General features: G+C 47.4%; 1 protein-coding gene and 1 pseudogene across 1 annotated transcript; one reads left to right on the top strand and one right to left on the bottom strand.

Moving 5' to 3' along the window:
* The first annotated feature begins 573 nt into the window (after window positions 1-573).
* LOC137141417 (zinc finger protein ZFP2-like) lies at window positions 574-6909 on the top strand. Its single transcript, XM_067530285.1, is given in 3 exon segments — window positions 574-1924; window positions 1926-2363; window positions 3517-6909. Coding segments are annotated over 2 exon segments (936 nt in total). The 5' UTR covers window positions 574-1165; the 3' UTR covers window positions 2103-2363; window positions 3517-6909.
* A 5126-nt stretch (window positions 6910-12035) lies between these two features.
* LOC137141418 (zinc finger protein 665-like) overlaps window positions 12036-25116 on the bottom strand; it is a 52241-nt pseudogene continuing 39160 nt past the window's right edge.

Genomic DNA, 25116 nt, shown 5'->3' with positions numbered 1-25116 from the left:
ATTTTGACATTGCTTGTCGTCGTTCAGAATCACTTCTTGTATGGTAAAAATGCAGTGACCACAACTTGATCCATTTCCTGTTTTCTATTATCGCATATGCCCAAAGAACCCAATGGGTCAATTAACTGCTGCTAAAGCAATTGGGTATCCGAATTCCCGTGCACAGGGTCGTGCGTGAGTACAGGCTTTTGTGACACTATTGTATTGTCTGTGGTATTTTCGGTGATGTCAGTAAAAAGTTGACCATGTCAGTAAAAATTAAAAAATCAACTTCAGATCTTCCTGTCAGTAAAAAATAAAATGCAAGTTTGGCAAACCTGCTGGTGAGGGTCACGCCAGGTTCACGCAGGGCAGAACGGCACCAGTGCAAATAGCAGCTTTGCGTCCGCAGCAGGGTGCGGCTGTAGTGCTGGCTGTGACTCGAGCTGACAGGACTCCGGCTGGAACCCTGTAGGAGTGGGGACTGGCTAGTGTCGGGGCAGGGCAGGGTTAATCCCAACTCCGCCCCTTCCCGGAGCACGTGCTGGTGCCGCAGGGCCTGTGATAGGGCAGGTCTGGACCGAGCGGGGCGGGGCTGACTCCGAATCGGGACACTTTTGGCCCGCTGTGCTGCGCCTGTGTCCCGGACCGGCCACGCGTGTTGTGCGGGTTCCTCGGGCCCAGTCCCTGCGCCGTGAGGGGGGAAAGCCCCGGCGTGCAGCCGCGGGGCTCAGGAAGGGACCCCCCCGGCCGGGCGGTGAGTGCAGGCGCAGGGGAGAGGCAGGGGCAGCAAATCGCTGCTCGGAGGGAGCGGGCGCAGGGACCGGAGTGGAAACGTGGCTGGTACCGGAGATTTTCTCCCCCCCGCCCGGCCTCCAGCTAGCCAGCAGCGGGGCTCTGCGCAGCTCCCCCAGCGGGGCTCCCCCCAACGGAGCCGGCCGTGCGGCAGCAATCGGAGCTGGCGGGATTTGGTTCCTGGTTTCTAGATCCGCTGTGGTGTATTTTCCTCCTATCCCAGAAGGTGGGAGCACCGAAGCGAATCCCCGCCCGGCAGGAGGGGACTTCGAGAACAGCTGGCCAGGACATTCCTCGGGAGACCCCAAAGCTCCCTGGTGGGCAGAGAGACACCGGGCTGGCTGGCAGCAGAGAGACCCTCCGCCCTCAGGGCAGGGACGACCCTGTTCTCATGGAAGAAAAACCCCATAAATGCTGCGAATGCAGGAAAAGCTTTAAGCAGAGCTCAACCCTAAAGAGACACCAGCGAGTCCACACGGGGGAGCGACCCTACGAGTGCCCCCAGTGCGAGAAGCGCTTTGCTGACAGCTCCAACCTCCTGCGCCATCAGAGGAGCCACAGGGCGGAGCGACCCTACATGTGTCCCCAGTGTGAGAAGAGCTTCAGGCACAGCGCGACCCTGCTCAAACATCTCCGGACCCACACGGGCGAAAGACCCTACAGGTGTGATGAGTGCGGGAAGAGCTTCTCTGAAAGTGCCAAGCTGCTAGAGCACCAGAGGATCCACACGGGCTTGAAACCCTACAAATGCCCTGACTGTGGGAAAGCGTTCTGCCACAGCTCTTCCCTGACTAACCATCAGAGGGGCCACACGGGGGAGAGACCCTACAAGTGCACCCAGTGTGAGAAGAGCTTCGACCGCCGCTGCCTGCTCATTCAACACCAGAGGATCCACACAGGGGAGCGACCCTATAAATGCTCCCACTGCGGGAAGGTCTTTGCCATTCGCTCAGTTCTGATCCAGCATGAGCGGATCCACAAGGGGGAGAGACCCCACAAGTGCACCCACTGCGGGAAGTGTTTCGGCGATCATTCAGTCCTGACCCGACATGAGCGGGTCCACACGGGCGAGCGACCCTACAAGTGTGTTCATTGTGGGAAGGGCTTTAGCCAAAGCTCCACCCTTGCCCAGCATCTGAGAACCCACACGGTGGGAGCGGCCCTACAGATGTGATGAGTGCAGGAAGAGCTTCAGTGTACGTTCCAGCCTTATTGTCCACCAGAGGATCCACACAGGAGAGAGACCCTATAAATGTCCCCACTGTGGGAAGAGCTTTAGTGGTTGGTCAAATTTTAGCAGGCATCTAAGGAGCCACACCCAGGAGTAAACCCGAGAGGTGACCCAATTCTGGGAGAAGCTACTGTGAGCACTCAGGTCTCTTTAGACACCAGAGAACCCGTGCAATGGAGAGGCCCTGTAAATGCCCCGACAGCCACTAAAGCTTCTGTCTTAGCTACAAGCTACCAGGGAATCCACGTGGAGGGTAACCCTATAAAGCCCATCTGTGACTAAAGCTCTTCCAGCAGAATGAACCTTATTATTCATCAGAGGATCCACAAAAGAGAAAGGCCTGAGAAATAATGTGGAGGTAAGATCAAATACACAGGCAAGGGAATCCCTTCACTGTTCCTTATAAATCCAGCAATTCTTTACAGCTGGGATTTTGAAAGGAGCCAACTCTGACTGAATTTGGGAGTCCAACTCCTATTGAATTTAGATACCTAACTCTCTGAGGGACTTTGAAAATCCCAGCATGCATCATCAAGTCCAAGAAATAGGGAGGGGGGAGGAATTTTTAATGTAATCCTTAGGATAAATTATTCTCTCAAGAAATGGGGTATATTCTCTGCAAAGTGTCTTCTTTTAGATTTATTGTATCACAGTACATGAAACTAGAGTGACCAGACAGCAAGTGTGAAAAATCAGGACGGGAGGTGGGGGAGTCATAGGCGCCTAGATAAAACAAAGCCCTGAATTTGAGGACTGCCCCTTATAAAATCAGGACATCTGATCACCCTAAAAATGCTGCTACTTGCTTAGTGACACAAATATCGCCAAGGTCCTTTTGTACCTCAAGATCATGTTCTTTAGCTTTGTATTTCCTGGATTTCAGAGTTTTAGGTTCAGCCTCTCTGAAAGAGGATGATACGCGACTGGGCAATTTTTACTCTTCATTAATCAAGTTTTGGGGCATTTAGATAAGGGATAGGTGTATAGGTCCCTACTTAGTGTCCCAGTTCCAGGATTCATATGATTACAGCAGAATCTCCACTTTCATAGACTAGAGACTTTAAGGTCAGAAGGGACCATTATGATCATCTAGTCTGACCTCCTGCACAACGCAGGCCACAGAAACTCAGTCAGCCACTCAGTCATAGGTTAGGGGTCTATTACAGGAGTTATTGAAGTCCTCAAATAATGGTTTAAAGACTTCAAGGTACAGAGAATCCACCAGCAGGTGACCTGTGCCCCATACTGCCGAGAAAGGCGAAACATTCCCAGGGCCTCTGTCAGTCTGCCCTAGGGGAAAATTCCTTCCTGACCCCAAATATGGCAGTCAGCTAAACGGTGAGCATGTGGGCAAGAATCACCAGCCAGACACCTGGAAAAACTCTGTGTAACTCAGAGCCCTCCCTATATAACATCCCATCACAGATCATTGGGCATAATTACCACTAGTAGTCAAAGATCAGTTAATTGCTGAATTTCATTAAAAGTAAACTCATCTGTTATTTTTACAGAGACCAAAGAGTGTGCTTATTCACCTAAAAAGGAGAGAGATTCCTGAACTCTAGGTGCTTCCTATGGCGTAGTCCAGCTACAGACTGGGGACCGACGGGCTAGGCAGCAGTTCTGCAGAAAAGGACCTGAGGGTAACAGTGGATAAAAAGCTGGATATGAGTCAGCAGTGTGGCCTGGTTGCTAAGAAGGCTAATAGCATATTGGACTACATTAGTAGGAGCATTGCCAGCAGATCACAGGAAGTGATTATTCCCCTCTATTCGGCATTGGTGAGGCTGCATTTGAAGAACTGTGTCCAGTTTTGGGTCCCCCACTACAAAAAGGATGTGGACAAGTTGGAGAGAGTTCAGCGGAGGGCAACAACAATGATTAGGGGCCTGGAGCACAAGACTTATGAGGAGAGGCTGAGGGAACTAGGCTTGTTTTGTCTGCGGAAGAGAAGAATGAGGGGGGATTTGATAGCAGCCTTTAACAACCTGAAAGAGGGCTCCAGGGAGGATGGAGCTAGGCTGTTCTCAATGGTGGCAGATAACAGAACAAGGAGCAACAGTCTCAAGTTACAGTGGGGGAGGTCTAGGTTGGATATTAGGAAAAAGTTTTTCCCTAGGAGGGTGGTGAAGCACTGGAATGGGTTACCTAGGGGGGTGGGTTGGAATCTCCATCTTTAGAGGTTTTTAAGGCCTGGCTTGACAAAGCCCAGACTGGGATGATTTAGCTGAGGTTAGTTCTGCTTTGAGCAGGGGGTTGGACTAGATGACCTCCTGAGGTCCCTTCCAACTCTCATCTTCTATGATTCTATGATTCCTCAGATAAGGAAGGAAGATCTTCGCCCTAAGGAGTTTCCAGTCTATATATTGGATCTGGTCATCACTTTGCAGTGTAGATGTTGTGCATAGCAAGTTGGAAACTCTGAAAATCAACAGTCTCGAGGTGTGGGAGTGTTGCCATTTTATCCCAAGTCTTGCAATAAAAAAAATGAAGTAAGTATCTAGCTCATGACTGTGGCAACGAGCTTGAAAATACCCTAAAGGCTCAGATTCTAGAAGGCAAATAAAAAGAACCCAAAGTGTATTACTTTATGAAATTGGGGGAAAATTGCTATGACTGTTCTTGAGCTAACTCAAGGCACATTTTGGTGTCCACAGAGGTCTAGGACTCTGAACAGTCCTATTCATGGGGTGACGTAAACTGAAAGCAATCCTTGTCATATGTATCTCCAAAAGGGCTTTGAGTTTTTTCAGGCAGGAAACCGGTTTTTCTATAATATATAAGATCCAGTTTTCCCTATACCTTCAATCCTATACCTAGAGGCCCTCTCTTATATTCACACTACCATGTGTAGCCACTCCTATTTCCTGAGCCCTATATCCAGTGTCCACTATATCCTGACCCCCACATCTTCCCTGATATCCCGATCCATGTGTGTAATATTCTGGGCTCCTGTATTATACATCATCTGTCCCGAGCCCTTTCTAATGTTCCCTATATCTTGAATCCTATACAATATACTTAACCCTATAACCAGAGGCCCCTATATCCTGAGCCATACACCTGAGTAGGCTAATGATCTGAGGATACCCAGCAATGTCAGCAGCCCTGATTCTGCCTGCTCTTGGGATGACAGTGTGCTCCCTGCTGCTCGTGGGGATTTAAAGGGGGCAGATTGGAGGGGAGAGTTGAGCAGAATCTATGCAGGCAGCAAAACAGGTGGAGGCAGGGGGCGAAATCTGGGATGGGGCTAGGAGCCAGGGTTAAGAACGGAATGGGCACTGCCAGTCAGAGGGTAAAACCCTAGGATAAGGAGGGGTTAAGGGGATGAGCCATCTGCAGTGGCTGGAAAAAATAAGGTATGGGGAGCAGAGGGGCTACCCCCTCACAGGACAGTTCAGCTCAGCACCTGCTTCCCAGAGCTGTGTTCTTAAAGGCACCAAAGCCTAGACAAGACAGCTCTTCCCTATCAGATATGCTATATTGAGCTGCTAAAGGTGTCTTTGATTCAATGAAATATTTTACAGACATTCTCCCCTCCCCACCACCACCACCAAAAAAAACCCCAAAAAACCCTATAAAGTTCAGGCATGTTTTTAGCGTTTACATGAATCCCTTTACAGTCTGTGTTTTGCATTAAGCCACAGAGTGTTTCACAAATTTGTCTTAGCTGCTGTTCTCATTGCCTGGACCAGGCTGCCCTGTCCTGGTAATCCACTGGAAACAGAGTTTCACTCCTTGAAATCATTTACTTTTAAAATGTTGTTACTGCTCTTCATACTTCATCATTTACCTGCGTTCGCATTCTGCAGATGGAGGCCATTCTGCTATTTTAATTACTATTTTTAATAGCAAACAATCTCTGAAAATATGAATTGTTAGTGGCTTCAGCAATCACATCTCATGGTGTTTCTAGTCTAACGTTTCCTGTTTGTATTGCAACCTTAGTTTTTAATTCTAAATTCGTTTTTTCATTTTTATTTTTTTTTTAATATACAAGTTTCTTTTGGGATCATGTGACTTTAAGGCTAACTGATTTCCTGGTTTGGTGTCCAAACTTCTTCAGTTTCCTTTGATCCACCGATCAGGAGAGCCTTTGTCAGCTGTTCTTTTGCCTCTCTATCCAGCACCCTCATCCTTTTTCATATTATCACTTGTGTGTAGAACTTGGTTCCCAAATCGTTACCACAGGCCAGATTTTTAAAAGTTGAAAGCACCTTAATGCTTTTGAAAATCCCAGTAATTGCCTAAATCTGTCTCTAAGACCACTAAGCTATCTTGTATGAAATCCCTCTCAAAAGATAAATTTCTACTGAAATTTTTACTAAATATAGGTATAAAACCCTGATATAGACCAACAACCCCAAGTCTTCAAAAAACATAAGCTTTACACCTGAAAATCCATGGAATTTTAAATAAATAAATACATTTGGGGGTCTTTTAATTTGCCTTTTCCTTCCTGAGCCTTTGAGGGAGCATTATCTTCATACTTTTGCTGTGACCTCTCCCAACCACTCCATATACCTAAAATGGTTGTACCTTCCTATAACATTCAATGCTGTTTTGGACTTCCAGTAAGTAACATGTGATTCCCAGGACCCCTCCCCCCCTTTGTAACTGAAAACTTATTAAAAAATCCTTGTTTCTGTCAGTAATTTCCCATCCTGCAAACATTAAAGTGCAGGCTTTATTCTTTCTACTACTTCATTTGTGGCATGCATAAATGTGGATTTTTCTACTGACTTGTTTATACTGCTAATTGCATATTTTAATTTCATAGCCTTTTATGTATGCTGCATAGTTGATGATACATGTCAGGGATGCTCTTCATTCTGACAAGTTTACTGTTCTGTACTGCGAAAATCAAGGACTTTTAAGAGGAATTATCCTGTTATTCCTTTGCGTTGGGTGCTGACCTCACTTGGGCCTGGTCTACACTGCTGCACTGGGTTGACGGGAGATACGCATGCTATATACTTATCACGGTATCTTCACTGCGCTGCTCCAACGGGAAATGCCCTCCGGTCAACACAGCTTTATTCTTTTCCGGGGGATGGAGTTACTGCATCAAACAAAGAGCATTTCCAGGATCTCCATTGGCCTCTCAGTCATTGGTTGGGTCAATCCATGGATTGCAGTCACAGGAGAGTACAGGAAACTGGGCCTTCCCACTACACCAGGTTCCCACCAGGGCCCTGTGCCCTGAGGGGCCTCAAGTCAGCCTCCCTGGGCCGCTTCCTACCTCCCTTTTTCCTGCACCGGGCTGCAAGGTATCCCGTAAGCACCAGTTTGCAGGTTGCCTACCCACCTCCAACTTGTAAGGGCTGCCGCTCACCATCTTTCCTTCTCCCAGCCTGGGCCTGGCTGGGTCCTGTTCTGAAGCTCCCAGAGGAGATCCTTCTCCCTGCTCTGTTCAGCCCCACTGGCTGGCTCCCTTTAAACCCCACCTCCAACTGGAGCATGCCTGGCAAGGGCAGAGGGGCAGGGCCTGCTGATCTTAGAGCTGCTCTGAAACCTTCTGCTGTCCAGCGAGGGGTTTATACACCCGTCACAATATCCCAGAATGGAATAGGAGGAGGGAATTGAGTTGACCTCTGTATACAGCAGCAGGGAGACCTGTATTAGAACACAGCATTCAATTCTGGTTCCCTGTTTTAAAAAGGATGTTGACAAACTAGAGAGGGTGCAGGGAAGAGCCACAAAAATGATAAAGGGCTAGAAATTGATGCCTTACAGTGAGGGTCGTAGCTCAGTCTGCTTCAGAGGGAGAAAATTTGGGGCGCTAAAAGCTCTTTAATCTAGCAGAGAAAGGCCTAAAAACCACCAATTGATGCAAGCTGAAGCCACAAACATTCAAAATGGAAATAAGGCACACATTTTAACAAATGAGAGAAATTAGCCATTGGCACAAACTACTGAGGGCAGTGGTGGATTTGCCATTTCTTGATGGCTCCAAAGCCAAACTGGAGGCCTCACTGGAAGATGCTTTAGTCAAGTTATTGGTCTCAATACAGGTGTAATTAGGTGACATTCTCTGGCCTGTGCTATATGAAAGGTCAGACTAGATGATATGATGGTCCCGTCAGGCCTAAAAATCTAGGAATCAATTATTCCTTCCCCTGAAATGTGTGAGCCCACTCAAGACTGCACTAAGGTTCCACTTCTATATGTGCACACAGTGTATAATTAACCTGTGGAACTCATTTCCACTAGATAGCATTGAGGCCTGGAGCTCAATGGAATTTTTTAAGAAGGATCTGATAGAAGCATGGGCAGTGGGAACCTCCACAGTTACATTAGCTCACCTGAAAACTGGTTTTAGAAAGACTGCTCCAGAGCACAAACCAACCACCAGCTGCCAGGATTAGGAAGAAATTTGGCCTCTGGGCAATTGTGCCATAATTGTCCACTAGAGGGTTTCTTGCCTGTTCCAGCGAAGAGTCTAGTAGATGGATGGCTGCTCTGCTCCGTTGTGCCTGTACCTTTTGGGACTGAACAGTGTCACGGCAGTTGATGAAATAAGAAAGAGCTGATTTGGGGAAGGGGTGAAGGGAATGGGGCTTATGTATTAGGCCTGTTCTACATCTAAAACATAGGTCAACCGAGCTCCATTGCTCAGGGCTGTGAAAAAACGTCTTGAATTCTGTAAAGAATTCTGTCAACCTAGCTGCTGCCTCTCGTGGGGGTGGATTCAGCTACAGTGATAGAAAAACACCTTCGCTCACAGCACTTACATAGCACTGCAACTGTGCTGCTGTACCATGTGCAGTGTAGACATACCCCCACTCTCTTCCTAGGGGACAAGAGTGAACGGGGCACTGAGGAAAAGGAGATTCCTGAAAGAGCCTTCAGAAACCAGGGATTTACAGGGGCAGATTTTGGGGGCAGGGGCGACTTTAACCATGATTCCAAGGGCTCCTCAAAACAAGTTTTTTTGCAGATAACTTAGAAATTAGCTTACAGGAGCACTGTATCTAATTTCTATATAAAGAAAGAAAAAATATATATAAACACCAATTAACCCATCTTTTAAATTTATATGTACATTTAGAACAATCACGAGATAATGCAGCAAGATATTGCCAAACCCAAACCTTGAGGTATCAGTTTTGGAGCCTTAACACAGAGATCAGAAACACAAGTTAGATACTTTGCACACTATCTGTAGTAGAGAGAAATAAAAGTAAATAAAATCTGCTTAAAATCTGTTTACTTTCTGTAACAGACACTCTCTGTATTGCTGCCATTATCTGCTCTAGTTTAGTCAATTGTTTTTCACTCCACTAAACACGTACTTATTTCATTTTAACATACGCGATTAAGTTTTTTCTCTTTTGTTAAGAACAGGAATTAATTTTTCTAATTATTTTGGCATTTATGTTTACAGAGCACAATCATAGACGTGACTCGCTAACATTTGACTCCATCATTACTGTCAGCCTTGGAACCGCATTTATTTTCGTACAAATTTCAAGCTACTTTACAGCTATAACTAAAGATACAATTTGAAAATAAGCGAACTTCAGCTGCACAGTGTCTAAAGCTATGCGTTTAGCTAATTTGGATTTGGTTTTGTTTTGTTTTTTTTAAACTGGCACTGCTAAAGTGAGTACAAGCTAAATGTACATGCTATTAGTTGATTGTATCACTTTAAATAATGAATGACTTAGCACAATATGGTAATAAAAGTAATACTAATAATTAGTGCAGCCAGGACAGGTTAGGCATGTTAGAACACATTACTCAATGTGTGTTGGGGCAGTTGTGAGTGTGAGACTGTCTGTGTGTGCCTGTGCTGTCTCTTTAAACCAAGCACTGAGGGGCTGGAGCGCTTCTTCAGGACAACAGCAGCCGGTGGCAACACCCATTCCTGATCCAGAGGCACCAGCACAGACAGGCTCCCTGTCCCCCCAGCTCAGAGGAGACCCGGGGGCTGGGAGGGGGAAGGAGACACTCCGACATCTGCCCCTGCCCAGCTCTGCACAGCAGATCAGGAGGCAGGCTCCCAGTCCTGGGCAGAGGCAGCATCTTCCCTCCTGCTGCAAACTTCACCCAAACGTGGTACAAAACTCAGGGGGAGGTGCCCCCCATCCTAAATGGTGCCCCTGGATTTACCCCACAACCTTCCAGACTAAAAGCAATTTGTTCCCTAGAAAGGAGCTATGGGGGTAACTTTTGATGTGAGCTGCAGTGTCACAGCCATCCCCAGGAAGGAATACACAAACTGGCTGTTTTACAATAGGTACAACCCCCTCCCGCGTCCCCTTCCCAGGGCACAATCACGTTTAATTAACAGCACGTAGGGTTAATCATGGACAGTAGTGATCGTTTTGTCAAATCAGCCTATTGGGAAGGATAGGTTCAGGCAGCTCCTCCTTGCTCTGTCGTCCCCTCCTCTTTAGCGGCCCCTAAAAGCCACACACTTGTGGGACACCATCCTCCCCAGTCTTTGTGAAACCCACCAGCCAGGGCCCCGTTCACACTGCAGCGAGAATAGCGGTTCTGTAACTAGTGTGAGGCACTCGCGGGTTTGACGAGTTACAAGTCAAACGGGGCTTTTTCTGGTTTCCAGTTCTCACCCGGCACTTGTCCCAGCTCTGGTTTTAGGAGTAAATTGTGAAATAATTTGGGCAGCTCTCCCATACTGGACAAGCAGCAAGGACTATGATTTTCTGGGAAACACGGGGCTGGATTGCTTTGTTTTTCAGACACCCTCAGTGGCCGGTGGGAAGCAGAGTTATGGGCGGGAGTAGGACTTGAATTACTGGTCAAGGGTACCGGCCACACCGGAAAATCACCGGCTATGGGACTGCTGGGACAGACTGAGACACTAGAGCATCTATCAGTCAAGCTGAGAGTTCAGATGCACTGGTTGGTAACTCATTATGAACCAAATGCTTTGTGCACGTGAGCTGTAGCTTTAGCCCAGGGATAGTCAGTTATTTTTTAATCAAGGTCCAGATTTCTTGGTCAAAGTATAGGCAAGGTCCAGACTCCAGAGAAAATAATAATAAATAAAAATGGTATGTAAGTAAAAAGATTGTAGGGTCTGTTCAAAAGCAGCTGGGTCCAGATTTGGCCCACGGTTCGCCTGTTGACTACCCCTGCTTTAGCCAATGGTGCTACAGCCAGTTAGTGCCTGGTCCAAAGCTGCTGTGTGAATGGGGTACGACTGATTCACTTCTGCTGAAAGCATGAAAAGGGGTCGGTTTATGAGCTTGTGACATGCCAGTTAGATTTAAAGCTGAAATCTAACAAACTAGAATTCCCAGTTGAATAAGTGTTGTGGCCAATACTGGAATGGGATCTCATAGGATAATCCCTTTCTATTGAATCCAGGGGGCATTAACTTAACACTAGGTTCTTTCCAGGTCAACATTTCCCTTGAACAGTGACTCTCAAATCAGGACACTTGGTTATTCGTAACCAATCAACCATTTATTATTTCACCTAGAACCACCTCAGTGTACAATCAACAATTCACCTCCTCAGTGTAGACACAACCGCTGTTGTGGGGATGTCCTGAATGCACAATACAGTCTTGCAAGCATTGAGACTCAGCAGTTCTACCAATGAACGATACAAATCACTAAGATTTCTTATTACATTTAATTAGCTGACATCAGGTATCAGTTCTTTAGTACCTGATCCATTCATGACAGTCCCAAGGAGGCATTTATCTTTAAGGCATGTTGAAGAACATGGTCCCTGCTATTTCAATGGGTGGGTCCTAAAGAGACATGCTTAGACTACTAAAAGCAATTGCTTAATGTTATTGATTTAAATCTCTCCCAGGTCCATTTGTTTGGAATTTAATCACCTTACTTTGAAATTTCCATAAACCATCTCCCCCCCTGCCAGTGAAAGAGCTCTTCCTTCCTTCACCAGCTCCTCCCCCTTCCCAAATCCCACCCTTGTCACCATAAATCAGCCACTACTATCCAGCCAGGATCTTTGAACCTTGTCATTTTGACTATATACGTGTGGAGAAATGCCCTGTGGTAAAGGAAGTACCACACAACAGTTTTTATCATGCGTGGCTAGATGCTGTTGTGATGCTAGAGCGAATTTCATCAGAGCTTATATTGGCTGCATGAGATTTCTCTTCCATGTGGCATTTCCCCAGGTGTTGAACAAGCTTTGATTTGAGAGTGAAGCTTTTCCAGCACTTGCTACATTTGTGAGGTCTCTGTTGACGATGTGTAACCTGATGCTGGGAAAGGGCAAACTTCTGATGGAAGCTTTTCCTGCACTGGGGACACTTATAGGGCTTCTCCCTGGTATGGATCCTCAGGTGCCTAATCAGGCTTGATTTCTGCCTGAAGCCTTGCCCGCATTCAGTGCATTCATGAGGCTTTTCCCCCGTGTGGGTCCTCTGGTGCTGGACGAGCCCCGATCTCCAACTGAAGCACTTCTCACAGTCCGGGCATTTGTAGGGTCTTTCGCCTGTGTGCGTCCTCTGATGAGCCAGGAGGTTGAACCTCTGGGTGAACCCTACCCCACACTGGGGACATCTATAGGGGCGCTCCTCCATGTGGGTCATTTGGTGCTCCCTAAGGTACGACCGCTGAGCAAATGGTTTCCCACAGTCGGAGAATTTATAGGATTTCTCGCCCGTGTGGCATTTCACCAAGTGTAGAACAAAGCTTGATTTAAGAGTGAAGCTTTTCCCGCATTCGGTACATTTGTGAGGTTTCTCTTCCTGGTGCCTTAACTGATGCTGGGAAAGGCTGTACTTCTGACGAAAGCTTTTCCCACACTAGGGACATTTATAGGGTCTCTCCCCGGTGTGGACCTTCAGGTGTCTAGTCAGGTTGGATTTCTGCACAAAGCTTTGCCCACATTCCACGCATTGGTAAAGATTTTCACCCGTGTGGCATCGCTGATGGTGGAGGAATGCAGATTTCCACCTGAAACTCTTCCCACAGTCAGGGCATTTATGGGGTTTCTGTCCCACGTGGGTTCCCTGAGGCTTGTGAATGTCACAGCCAGCAGGTCTCTTCTCCCCCAGGGGTCTCCCTGCTGCCATCCTGCTCCCCTGGAGTATTCCCCCTCAGGGCTCTGGTATGTCCCATGCGGCTCTGCTCCTGCTGGCTTTTCCTGCGGTGGATTCTTCTCCTCTGTCCTGGCACCTGCTGGGGGAGAGAGAGAATCCAGCCAGGGCTCTGGCATTACCTGTGCCAGAGAGAGGGGGCGGCAAAGGGGTTTGTCGCTGAGGAGAGAACTTGATAGAAAGGTAGGGAAAGCCCCAAATCCTTGCCTGAAGGGAGAAGGGTTGGTTCTGCCCGGATGGCCCAGCTGGCCCTCTGAGAGAGGCTGGGGAAGGAAGGGTTCCTACTGGGATCAGACAGGGTGGGTGGCAGCCAGGAGTGACGCCTGCCATGAGGTCAGGGACCTGGTGGGGATGATACTGTCAGAGAAGAGACAGATCTGAATCAGGGGATGGGGAGACACTGGCAGCTTTGCTGGGATCCCAGCTTTTCCCTTCACTCCCGTCCGGTCCCTGAGCCAGAGTCGCTCATTCCGCACCTGTGTGGGAGTCTCCCGGGATTTCCCTTTCCCCGGCACCCTGGAGTTCCAGGATGCTCCCCTCTTCCCCTTGCTCCACCCAGATGACAGCAGGCTTCAGAACCTCCCCCCACACAAGCTGCTAACCCGCCAGGGGAAGCTGCTGCTCACCAGGTGAGATCAGAGGATCTTCTTTATTCTCCTCCCCAACCTCCCCGCAGATCTCGCCCTGCTTTGGGTCCAGCGCTGCCCATTCTGTCCTGGAGGAGCATGCAGCCTCCTCCTCCCACGTCACCAGCTCCTGGAACAACAAAGACACCTCCCCTCCAATCAGCACCTGCAATTCCAGCCCGGCCTGACTGCCCCCCATCGGATGGGAACTCCTGACCTAGGGTCCTAGAGGAGAATGGCCTCATGTCCCATTCCCACCCCACATCAGCCAGCTAGTCCCGCTGCCCTGGGGCCGGTGCCCTATGGAGAGAAGGTGCTCTGGAACTGCTCCATTTGTTAACCTGGGCCCAGGCAAACACGATGTGTTTCATACAGCCAAACTCAAGGCCGTCAGTCCGGGAACAAAGAACACAGGCCTCACTGACCACGTGAGGGATGTCTCATGGAAAGCACTGACTCTAAAAAGGATTGTGATATCATTGCGGATAGACAACTGGACACGAGCTCTCAGAGAGCTGCTGTGGAGGAAAGTGCTAATGCGATCCTTGGCTGTATAATCTAGCATCTGGAGACCTATTAGCACACAGCATCCCATGCTGGTGTCCCCATTTAAAAAAGGGTGTTGACAAACTGGAGAAGGTGCAGAGAAGAGCCACAAAAATTATTAAAGGGCTAGAAGCAATGCGTTACAGTGAAGGGCTTAGCTCTTAGCTCTGTTTTTTTTATCCAAAAGGTAAGGAGGTGACTTGATTAAGGTGTAAAAGTATCTTCAGAGGGAGAAAATTCTACTTTCATATATACAGACACACCCATTCTTACACACAGTGCGTTATTAGCCTGTGGAACTCATTTCCACTAGATAGCACTGAGCCTGGAGCTCAATGGGATTTTTTAAAAGCATCTGATAGCAACATGAATAAGGAGAACCTCAACAGATACATTGTTAGCTCAACTAAGCAATGTTTTGAGGAGGCATCTGCTTCAGGGCATAACACAAGCAGCAGCAGACAGGATTAGGAAGAAACTTGGCCTGGGGCAGATGGTGCAACCTTTGTCCACTACAGGGTTTCTTGCATGTTCCGATGAAGGGCCTAAATCTTGGCCGCTGGCAGCTGTTCCTAATGTCATGGCAGATGGTGAAAGAAGAAAGCTGATTTTGGAGAGGAGCAAAAGGGACAGACACTCATGTCTCCACCTTGCTCTGCAATCCCAAGAACTACATCTCTTTCTCCTACTGCAGGTGCATCAAACATAGCGGCGTCAGCCTATCATATTATAAAAGTTACATCCCAGACATGGGGCAGCAGGAGAAGGAGATGTAGTTCTTGGGAGGTGCTAGAATGATGGCCACCGGTGATGAAGGGGAAGGTGACTGTGATGAGGGAGATGATAACTAACATTTCAGATTGTTCTGCAAGGGATGGTGTGAGTATATGGATGTGGAGATGTACATTCTGGAGTATCTCTACCTACCTTACTGAGTTGGGGTGTTTGTGACTGTGCTGAATGCATTAATAAACTATTTGTGATTAGAGAAGAGTTTATCTAGCGTGAGTGTTGTAACTGTGCACAGCGGGGTTCCCAGCTATATAACAATTTGAATAACACTGGGCCTGATCTTGGGACAAGAGCCTGTCAACCCTCGAAGTGATAACTGGGGATTCTTAAGTAATCAGTGTAATCTATTGATTAGGCTACATTCCCTGTAACCACTAGATCCCACGCCCCTCCCAGAGCCAGAATACAGACCAGGAATCCTGGCTTCCAGTCCTCCTGCTCTAACCACTAGACTCGACTCCCCTCCCACATTTGGGATAGAATCCAGGAGTCCTGGCTCCCAACTCTAACCACTAGCCAATGCTCTCTTTATCCCTGGCACAGTTACTCTGCTACCTGGTGCTGGACGAATCCCTTCTTCTGGGTGTATTTCTTCTCAACATATTCAATCTGGGCCTTGCTCACCAGAGTCACTTTCTGTTGCTGAGTCTGGAACAGAGAAATTAACCATCCCTGATCAGAAATGACCCAAACCTGCCTGGAGTGTCATCCCAGGAGAACCCAGCACAATTTCAGGGATCTCTTACCTGGTGCTGAGATGCAGCCACCTCTGGGGTGGGGCACAGGGGCTGTTAACACGGGGGATCCCTCGCTTGGTGCAGGGAAGCAGAGGCAGCTCTCGTACCTGGGACACCCACTGGAAGCTGACGTTCCCTTTGATCATGAACTGCAGCGGCTGCTGCATTTCCAGGGAGGCAATTGTGCACCGGATCTTCTTACAGGTGGCAACAGAGCAGTCCTGGGGGCAGAAGGATATCGCCGGGTGAGGCAGGGCCATAAGTGTCTCGGTCTGTCTGTACCAGGGGTCCCTCTCCCATCCCAGTCCCCCATTCGCTGTCTGTGTTAGCACCAAGGGGAAGATGCTGCTGGGACCCGCACCAGCCTGTACTCACCAGCAGGGAGTGCTCGCTCTTCTGGTAGCTCCCCTGCTGGGTCCCCACTGGCTCCCTGCCGCACAGCGCCCCCTGCTGGTGTGATGTGCCAACACAGAATGCTGCCTGGGAGAGCGACAGCCAGCAAGGGGATAGCTCAAGCTGTGGAGGGGGCTGGGAATCCACCCAAAGGGGCAGCTGGAAAAAGCTGTTACAGAAGGAGAGGCATGGAGATGCATAGCTAGCGGAGAAACTGGAACTGGGGTCACAGGGGAGGTGATCAAATAAAAGAAGAACAGGAGAAGAAAAGGAGAAAAGAAGGATAATAGAAAAGGTTTCAGGTCAGGAGAGGCAGAAAAACAAATAGGCCTGGGTATGTGAGCAGGCATTGTGAGGGAAGCGAAGTGGAGGGAAATAAAACCTACAGATGTAGCAGAGAGGGAGTATCAAGGGAATAAACTGGAAGGAAATACAAACGGTGAAAAAGGGAATTGATCAAAAAGCTGTCTTAGATGAAAACAGATCCTGAAAACAGTGAACAAGAAGCCCTCCCACAAAAGACGTGGACAGAGAGAGTGACTGAACATCTATTGACACAATACACTTCAAAGGTGCCGAATGGACAAGTGAGGGCCCACTAGGTGATGAAACCCCTCTGGTGGATAAACTTGGTGAAAAGAGGTACAGCTGCAGGAACATCCAATTTAAGGAGCACTTCAAGGCGAAGAGAAGCGAAGAACAGGACAGCAAGAGGGGAGATGGCTTAAAGCCAAGGAGTGGAAAACCTGATTCTTCTCTGAAGTGACACAGTATATTGTGGCATAATCCCTGTTTTTTCTTGTTATCAACAATGGATTTGGTATTAAGTACTCAGAGTAAGAACAAGTAGCATGTACAAGCTTGCAAAGGTAAATGTGTTGGTTGTAGTAGAAAAAGCCTGGAGCATGGGGCCTAGTACAAGGTCTGAGACCTGAGCACAAGTCAGCGAAAGTTATGCTACGAGCAAAAGTCAGGCCCTGCTAAAAAGCAGACGCTTATCTGCAAGTTCAGTGTCCAGCACATGAACTTGGCACAGGTATTGCTACCATTGCTAAAACACACGGAATATGTAAACACTTTCCAGCAGGCTAGCACCAGTACACCCCGCCCTCGCACAAGATAAGATGTTTTGACAGAAGTGATGAATAGGGTTGTTTTGTCTGAAACATTAGGAGAAAGGTAAAAGAGGAGGTAACAAACATGTAACGTGGTACGTAAGTAGCTTATCCCAGATTGTTTGTCTCAGTCTGTGATATCAAAGGGCTTTGGAATGCAACTAATGGCACCTTCTCAGAAGCACCCGAGAAGCTGAGTGCAGTGGCAGTAACCCAATGTGCAGAGGCACTGGCCGGTACCCAAAGGATGAATCAGACACATCTTGTGCCCAGGAGACTTTGGGCAGAAGTTTCAAATAATCCCACCGTACTGGGAACAGCCAATCAAACTAATCCAGCAGGAGCTGTTCTAATGTTCATATGTGAGAGAGAAGGAAGACCACAGTTGGGCCACATTATCAAAAAATCACCCCATTCATAAAAATGGCCTGGGGTTGGGCTATCGAAGATGTAAGAGATGCAGAAAATGCGCCCATTCAGGAAATGAACAGAGTACATCAGCAGATTGAAAAAGAACTGGTTGTGACTAAAGAGATACAGGGGAAATATGTATAGTGTTGGAATGCCAATAATGTTATTAACTGTTATTGGAATATTACCCTTACTCTAGCTCCTGACACCGAAATTAACAATTAGTTAATTAGTATCAATTAGTATCCCCTTTGTAAAAGAACCTACTCATGCTAAGGAACAGGAAGTAGAAGTTCCAGAAAAGGAACGTGCATTAATTACAACACAACAAATAGTGGAATACCAAATTATGGCAATAGTAGGAGGTAACCTTGCTCTGCCGTGTAATATGAAATCGTGCCCATGTAAAAACATGGATGTAGCGATTGACTGGTTTAAAGCAGCCAATCCAGTAATAATTCAGTTGGAAGGAATCATTAAAACATATGGGGAAATGGACAAATCGAGTAACTTTTATCCATTTAGAGGATAAGTGGAGCGTGTCTATTCACATAAATAACCTTCAGTTAAATGAGGGTACAGACGTGGGAACTTGGGTAATTCCCCCAGATATTTGGATATGTATTTATCATGTGCAGGGATTATTGACACAACCAACCCAGATGCCAACCTTGCCCCCCGCAACTTACTGTACCACTGCTCTACCAGTGGAATGTCCAAAACTGCAACCTGGGCCGGAATCAGATTATTTTCCTACATCCTACCATGGAGGATATAGTGGAAAACAAGGGATGGATGCATGGATGTGCCACTTAAATTAAATTTCTCCAATATGGCCATGCCCATGCAATGCCCCCAGCAATACGACGATTGGTTTAATTCAGAGATTAGGATACAGTTACTATATTGGAAAGGTTTTCACAATCCTTTAAAAATGCAGCAAAGTTGAAAAATTAAAAAAAAAAAAAAAAAAGAGGTGTCATAGGCACCATGTCGGGAGGCTCAAACCTTGGCATGTCCTATGGAATACCATAGCTGTCGAAAACCTGAATCTAAAAATGAACAGCATTGTCAATGGGATAGGAAAGGCGGTGAAAACTGGAGGAGGTGTTAGGAGCCTGTTGCTTAATCAACACGCAATAACCATTGACAACTTGCATGTGATTGCTGCAGGGCTTGAATACCTCCATGCCACCATGATTTCAGAGATCAATAGTTTGGGAAATGATGTTTCATTGGCACTGGCCTGCGTACACTATGGAAATAGAGTAACTGAAGTAATCAAACATTTGCTACAAATGAGGCCACAAAATTGGCCCCGTTTACTAAATCACACAGCTATTATAAAACTCATACGGGAACAGGGCATAGAGAATATTAGCTCAGTTATCTTACTACTGGCTACATTTGATGGTGTTTCATTCCTGGACAGTGATAGAATAAGACAGAACATGGAGCAATGGTCTCAAGTTGCAGTGGGGGAGGCCTAGGTTGGATTAGGAAAAACTTTTTCCCTAGGAGGGGAGGGTGGTGAAACACCCAGGGAGGTGATGGAATCTCCATTCTTAGAGGTTTTTCAAGGCCTGGCTTGACAAAGCCCTGGCTGGGATGATTTAGTCAGGTTGAGTCCTGTTTTGAGCAGGGGGTTGGACTAGATGGCCTCCTGAGGTCCCTTCCAACCCTCATCTTCTTTGATTCTGTAAGTGACTCTTATGTGCAGCACTATCAGAGTGTGCGCCTGGTGACAGAAACAGGTTCTGAAATCAACCACAAAGAATAATGGATGGTGGCTGTGCTATTACTGATGTCAATAACACAAAAAGGGGCTGGGCTCGACTGGTCCAAAAAGAATTGGTTAGTGAAGTAGTACCAGTAAAGGATGGGGTTTATGCACTGGGATACTCTAATTGCACAATATATGACCAAACCTATCCTGGAAACACCATGGATTTTGTTTAAAGGTGACAAACACCGTCCAGCCAGGAAGGAAGTCATGCTGTCTGGCCCACAAGTGGCGTTAGCACGCTCACTGAATTCATCCCTTCCCCCCATAACAACTATGACCTAATGATCAAATCATTGCCACCCATCACGCAATTACATTTAGCTATACAGGACTGTAGGGAAGCGCGGGCGTCCCTCCGTCAATCACCGAGGGAGGCCACGCCTTCTCACTGTCATGCACCTGTAAGGGTGGTCTCGATAGGTGGGTTCAAACAGAAAGAAAAGGGATGAATTAGCTGTTTCCAAAGCCCTGGCCCTCCAGGCAGGGCAGCATAGGCAGCGGGCATCAAAAACAAGGGAAGGCTTAGCTGTCCCTGCCGCAGCCACTGCTGTCGTGCCACAGGACACCCTGGGTCGTGGTGGCCCCGCTTCTTGCCCTCCCTGCTGGGGGGCGGAAGTATTTATGCAGCCTGCAGGCTCCCCAGCAGCAGAGAAGGTGGTATCTGCTACTCAGCTTCCCGGGTCCCTTGTTGGACTCCCCAGGGAGATCACTGATGAACCCGGGAAGCGAGTAGCAGATACACCTTCTCAGCCACCCAGAAACCTGCCTGGCACATATAAAAGCTCAGCACAGGCAGTGTTCTCCTGCGGTCTTCACCTGTCGCTGCCTCCTGGCTGGACAGCTGCTTTGCTCCCCTCCAGCAGCCCAGGACACCACCAGCCCCGGGCCTAATCTGAGCCCGGACTCCAAAGGTCCTCATTGCTGCTGCTCACCGGTTCCTCCTCTGCTCCCCGCTCTCCCCACCCCCACCACATCCCTCCTCTACTCCCCCGTTCGACCCCCTCCTCGCCGCTGCTCCCTGCGTCCCTCTCCCCACTGTCACTTGCTGTGTGAGTCCCTCCTCTCCTACCCTCTCCCCCACTTGTCCCCATGCTACTGCTCCCGCCGTGACCCTCTTCAGCCGGAGACTCACGCAATGGCAAGAAGGGGGGCAGAGCCTGAGGAGGGGTCTGGGGGGAAGAGGCGAGACGGGGAGCTAGCCTTCCTGAAGGGGAGCTCCACCCATTGCGCATACAGGGCAAGGCAGGGCAATAAAGAGTCCAGGGGCTCAGGCCTTGAGGCAGGATGGAGAACGCCCCAGTCTGAGGTTCTGGCCCTCCAGCAGGGCAGAACAGCAAATAGTTCACAGCCCAGGCCCTCATGCAGGGCAGGGCACCAGGCAGTTAACAGGGCTCTGACCTGCAAACAGGGCAGAGCTGGAGCAGTCCGTGAGCCCAGGCCCTCAAGCAGGGTGGGGCAGCAGATAATCAGGGGTGAGCCCCACAGCACAGTCTAGGGGCTCAGGCAGGGGTAAGCACCAATGCAGGCCTTTTGGCCTAAGGTGGGGAGGTTGCCACCCTTGGGGTGGGGTGGCAGGGGGACACGGGCCCACCCCACTCCACCACGTGCCAAACAGTGGAGGAGCATTCCCCCACTGGGTCAGTGGGGCTCCAGCCGAAACGCACTGGCCGGTCTCAGTCAGCCACCTCTGGGCTTCTTCCTACTCCCCCTCTGTAGTGTCCCTGCAGCTCGGGTCATCCTCCCAGGATACACTGCAAGCGGCAGTCCCAGCAGCTCTTCAGGCTCTCAGTCAGCCGATGGCTCTAGGTAGTCCTCAGGCAGCAGCTCCTCTGTCTCCAGCAGCAGGCAGGATGCGTCTGTCTCCCTTGGCAGCTCTGGCCCAACTGAGCCACAGGGCCATCCTTTTATACTTCTTGTTCCCGACCTGCCTATTAGCTTCCAGCATGGTGTGCGTGACCCTCCTGGCCCCGCCCCAGAGAACGCAGGTTGTGGACCCTCCCTGTCAATCGCTGAGGGAGGCCACACCTCCTCGCTACAAAGATTTAGTAACAAGAACGAAGGAGCTCTGATACTCATAGCTACTCTACTCCAAAACAGTTCGAGGAGATAGAAAACATGCAAGAAGTGGTGGAAACATCTTGCTGGGCAGTTCTGGAGGAGGTTACCCTGCACCTAGCCATCAGAACACTCAGTCTATTATTGATGATAATGCAGGTGGTAACTGTGGTTGCCCTATTAGGAATGTGTTGCTATCTGCCATACCAAAATAAAATGTCTAGATTCCAACACTTGCTGGGAAAAGGACTGGCTTTGGCTATTAACAAAGCTGTCGTAATGGATAAGGTCTAAAGATTGGTATTTACATAAGTATTAATGCTTATTACGTATTTTTATGTTAATCGATGTGCTTTTATATGGTATGCTGGGGTATAAATATTATAGATGGTGTCACTTATATCACACATATGTAACATATAGAACACATATATATTACATATGTATTCCTTAGATATTGATCATTATCTTAGGTATAGAGGAGTTTCTCCAAGATGCAATCATAGAACTACACCCCTTAGTCAAGGTCCAGACCTAACATTCGCAGGCCCACCCTATGGGACTAAGAACAACTGGAAATGAAAATCTGTCTATTGGTTGCAGAATGTGCAGACCAAAGGACAGACCGAGCATGAATGTGTGGATGGTAACACAACGTGGCCATATTTCAGTGTTTAGCCCACTGAGTCATCTTGAGCCCAGGCGTTACGCTCTTCCAGGGTGACGGGTAAACATCCGTCCCACAAAAAGATAAAAGTAGGGGACTATAGTGGAAAAAGCCTGTAGCACGGGGTCCAGTGCAAGGTCTGAGGCCTGAACCAAAGTCAGCAAGAATTATGCTCTGATCCTCTGAGCAAAAGTCAGGCCCTGTTAAAAAGCAGATGCTTGCCTGCGAATTCCCTGTCTGGGACATGAACTTGGCACAGATACCACTATCATTGCTAAAATACACTGAATATGGAAACACATTCCAGCAAACTGACACACATACACCGCAGCCTAAATCAAGATTATTTTTATTTGGCGCATGCAGTTTGGTCAAGCCAAACCACAGCGTTTTTATCAATGACGTTCAAGCTATGAAGACCACCAGGAAATTGAGTCATTTTAGTACAATGGATTGGCATTCTTGATGCGGCCTCCAGAAGTATCCAGCTGCAGCTTGTCTGAGGTCAGGAGAAATGAACGATCCAACTAGCAGAGTAAATTCGAGGATTACCATGAATTTCGGTCAACTGGTCAAATAGCTTCCAGATGATGATTTTCTTGTCATAGGTCTGGCACTTAAGGTCCACCAGCACCAGATAAGATGGTTTGACAGAAGTGATGAATTGTGAGGAATAAAGTACAAAGACAGAAATGGTGAATAGGGATGTTTTGTCTGAAATATCAGGAGAAAGGTACAAGCAGGGGGTAACAAACATGTCATGGAACACGTCAGATGATACGTAAGTTGTTTATCACAGATTGTTTCTCTCAGTCTATAAATTTTGGGGTACTTCACCTTAATCCTTTGCCCAGCCTAGGGGGCAGTGGTAACTTTGGAAACTTTTTAAAAAACACCATAATAGAGGATCAAATTAAATGTATACCCCACATTAAAAAACATAGTAAGAGGACCAAAAAAGTGCCACCATGGCTAAACAACAGAGTAAAAGAAATGGTTAGAAGCAAAAAGGCACCCTTTAAAAATTGGAAGTCAGAGCCTACTGAGGAAAATGGAGAGGAGCATAAACTCTAGGAAGTCAAGTGTAAATGTATACTTAGGCAGGCCAAAAAAGAATTTGAAGAGCAACTAGCCAAAAACTAAAAAATTAACAGGAAATTTTTAAAAAAGTAAATCAGAGGCAGGAAGCCTGCAAAAAAATCAATGGGAATGATGGAGTGCTGAAGGGGCACTCAAGGAAGATAAGGCCATTGCAGAGAAGCTAAATGAATTCTTTGCATTTGTCTTCACTGCAGAGGATGTGAGGGAGATTCCCCACACCTGAGCCATTCTTTTTAGGTGGCAAATCTGAGGAACAGTCCCAGATTGAGGTGTCAATAGAGGAGGTTTTGGAATAATTATTAATTAAGCAGTAATAAGTCACTAGGACCAGATGATATTCGCCCAAGAGTTCTGAAAAACTGAAATAGGAAATTGCAGAACTGTGAACTGTGGTTTGCAATGTATCACTTAAATCAGCTTCTGTACCAGATGACTGGAGGATAAAAGCTAATGTGACACTAATTTTTAAAAAAGGCTCCAGAGGAGATCCTGGCAATTACAGGTTGATCAGAATAACTTCAGCACCAGGCAAAGTATGTTGCTTCAGTCTTCACTAAAAAGACCAAACAACTAGTACTAACAATTGGGGGAAGAAATGCAAGCCAAAATACAGAAAGAATAGGTTTAAAACTATTTAGATAAGTTAGATGTACTAAAATTTGGAGGACCCAATGAAATTCATCTTAGAATATTTACAGAACTGGCTGAAGAGATCTCTGAGCCATTAGCGATGATTTTTGAGACCTTTTGGAGGATGGGAGAGATCCTGAAGGACTGGAAAAGAAAACATTCTACCCATGTATAAAAAGAGGAATAAAGAAAACCCAGGGAATTATAGATCAGTCAGCCTAACTTCGAAAACTGGAAAGATACTGGAACAAATTATTAAACAATCCATTTGTAAGCACCTGGAGGATAACAGGGTTATAAGGCTTAGCCAGCATAGATTTGTCAAGAACAAATCATGCCAAACCAACATAATTTCCTTCTTGAACAGGGTTACTTCCCTACTGAATAAAGGGAAAGAAGTAGATGTCGTATATCTTGGTTTTAGTAAGGCTTTTGACATAGTCCCACATGACAGTCTCAAGCAAGCTACGGAAATGTGGTCTAGATGAAATTACTGTGAAGTGGGGGCACAACTAGTTGAAGGATTGTACTCAAAGAGTAGTTAGGAGTGGTTCGCTGTCCCGCTGTGAGGCTGTATCTAGTCAGGTCCCGCAAGTCAGTCCTGGGTCTGGAACTATTCAGTGTTTTCACTAATGATTTGGAGAATGGCATGGAGACAAGTATGCTTGTCACATGTGTAGATGACACCAAACTGGGAGGGGCTGGTAACTTTCAGGGAACCCCTGTTGTACACAGACCATACATACATCATGCAATGATATCCAGGGCCAGCGTGTCACCACTCTTTATATCCTACCTTACCAAACATGGTTCGGCTAAATATTCTGACAAGTGTGTGGTGAGGGTGTGGTATGTGGTGAGGGTGATCAAGTCACCCCTTAATCGTCTCTTTGTTAAGTTAAATGTATTGAGCTCTGAACCTTCTCCAATTTAGAACCATCTTTCTGGAGCTTTAGCCATCAGAACTGGACAATATTCCAGCAGCGGTCACAGCAGTGCCAAACACAAAAGGAATATAACCCCTTTACTCCTGCTTGAGATTCCCCTGTTTATGTATCTGAGACATACCCAGAGCACAATTCAGACTAATGAGTAGCTGTGTTACCCCTCCCCTGCAATCTGGGGTGCCTTGCAATGCTTTGCTGAAATAGGTCCCACCTGCGCCACTCACAAACAGCCTCCCAGCCGCACCCTGAGTG

The sequence above is a fragment of the Emydura macquarii genome, unplaced genomic scaffold (genome assembly GCF_026122565.2).
Source record: "Emydura macquarii macquarii isolate MOO-44397 ecotype Brisbane River unplaced genomic scaffold, CSIRO-AGI_Emac_v2 contig_3060, whole genome shotgun sequence".
Classification (NCBI taxonomy): domain Eukaryota; kingdom Metazoa; phylum Chordata; order Testudines; family Chelidae; genus Emydura; species Emydura macquarii.
Note: the sequence above shows the minus strand (reverse complement) of the source record. Positions and strands in the feature narration are given on the sequence as shown.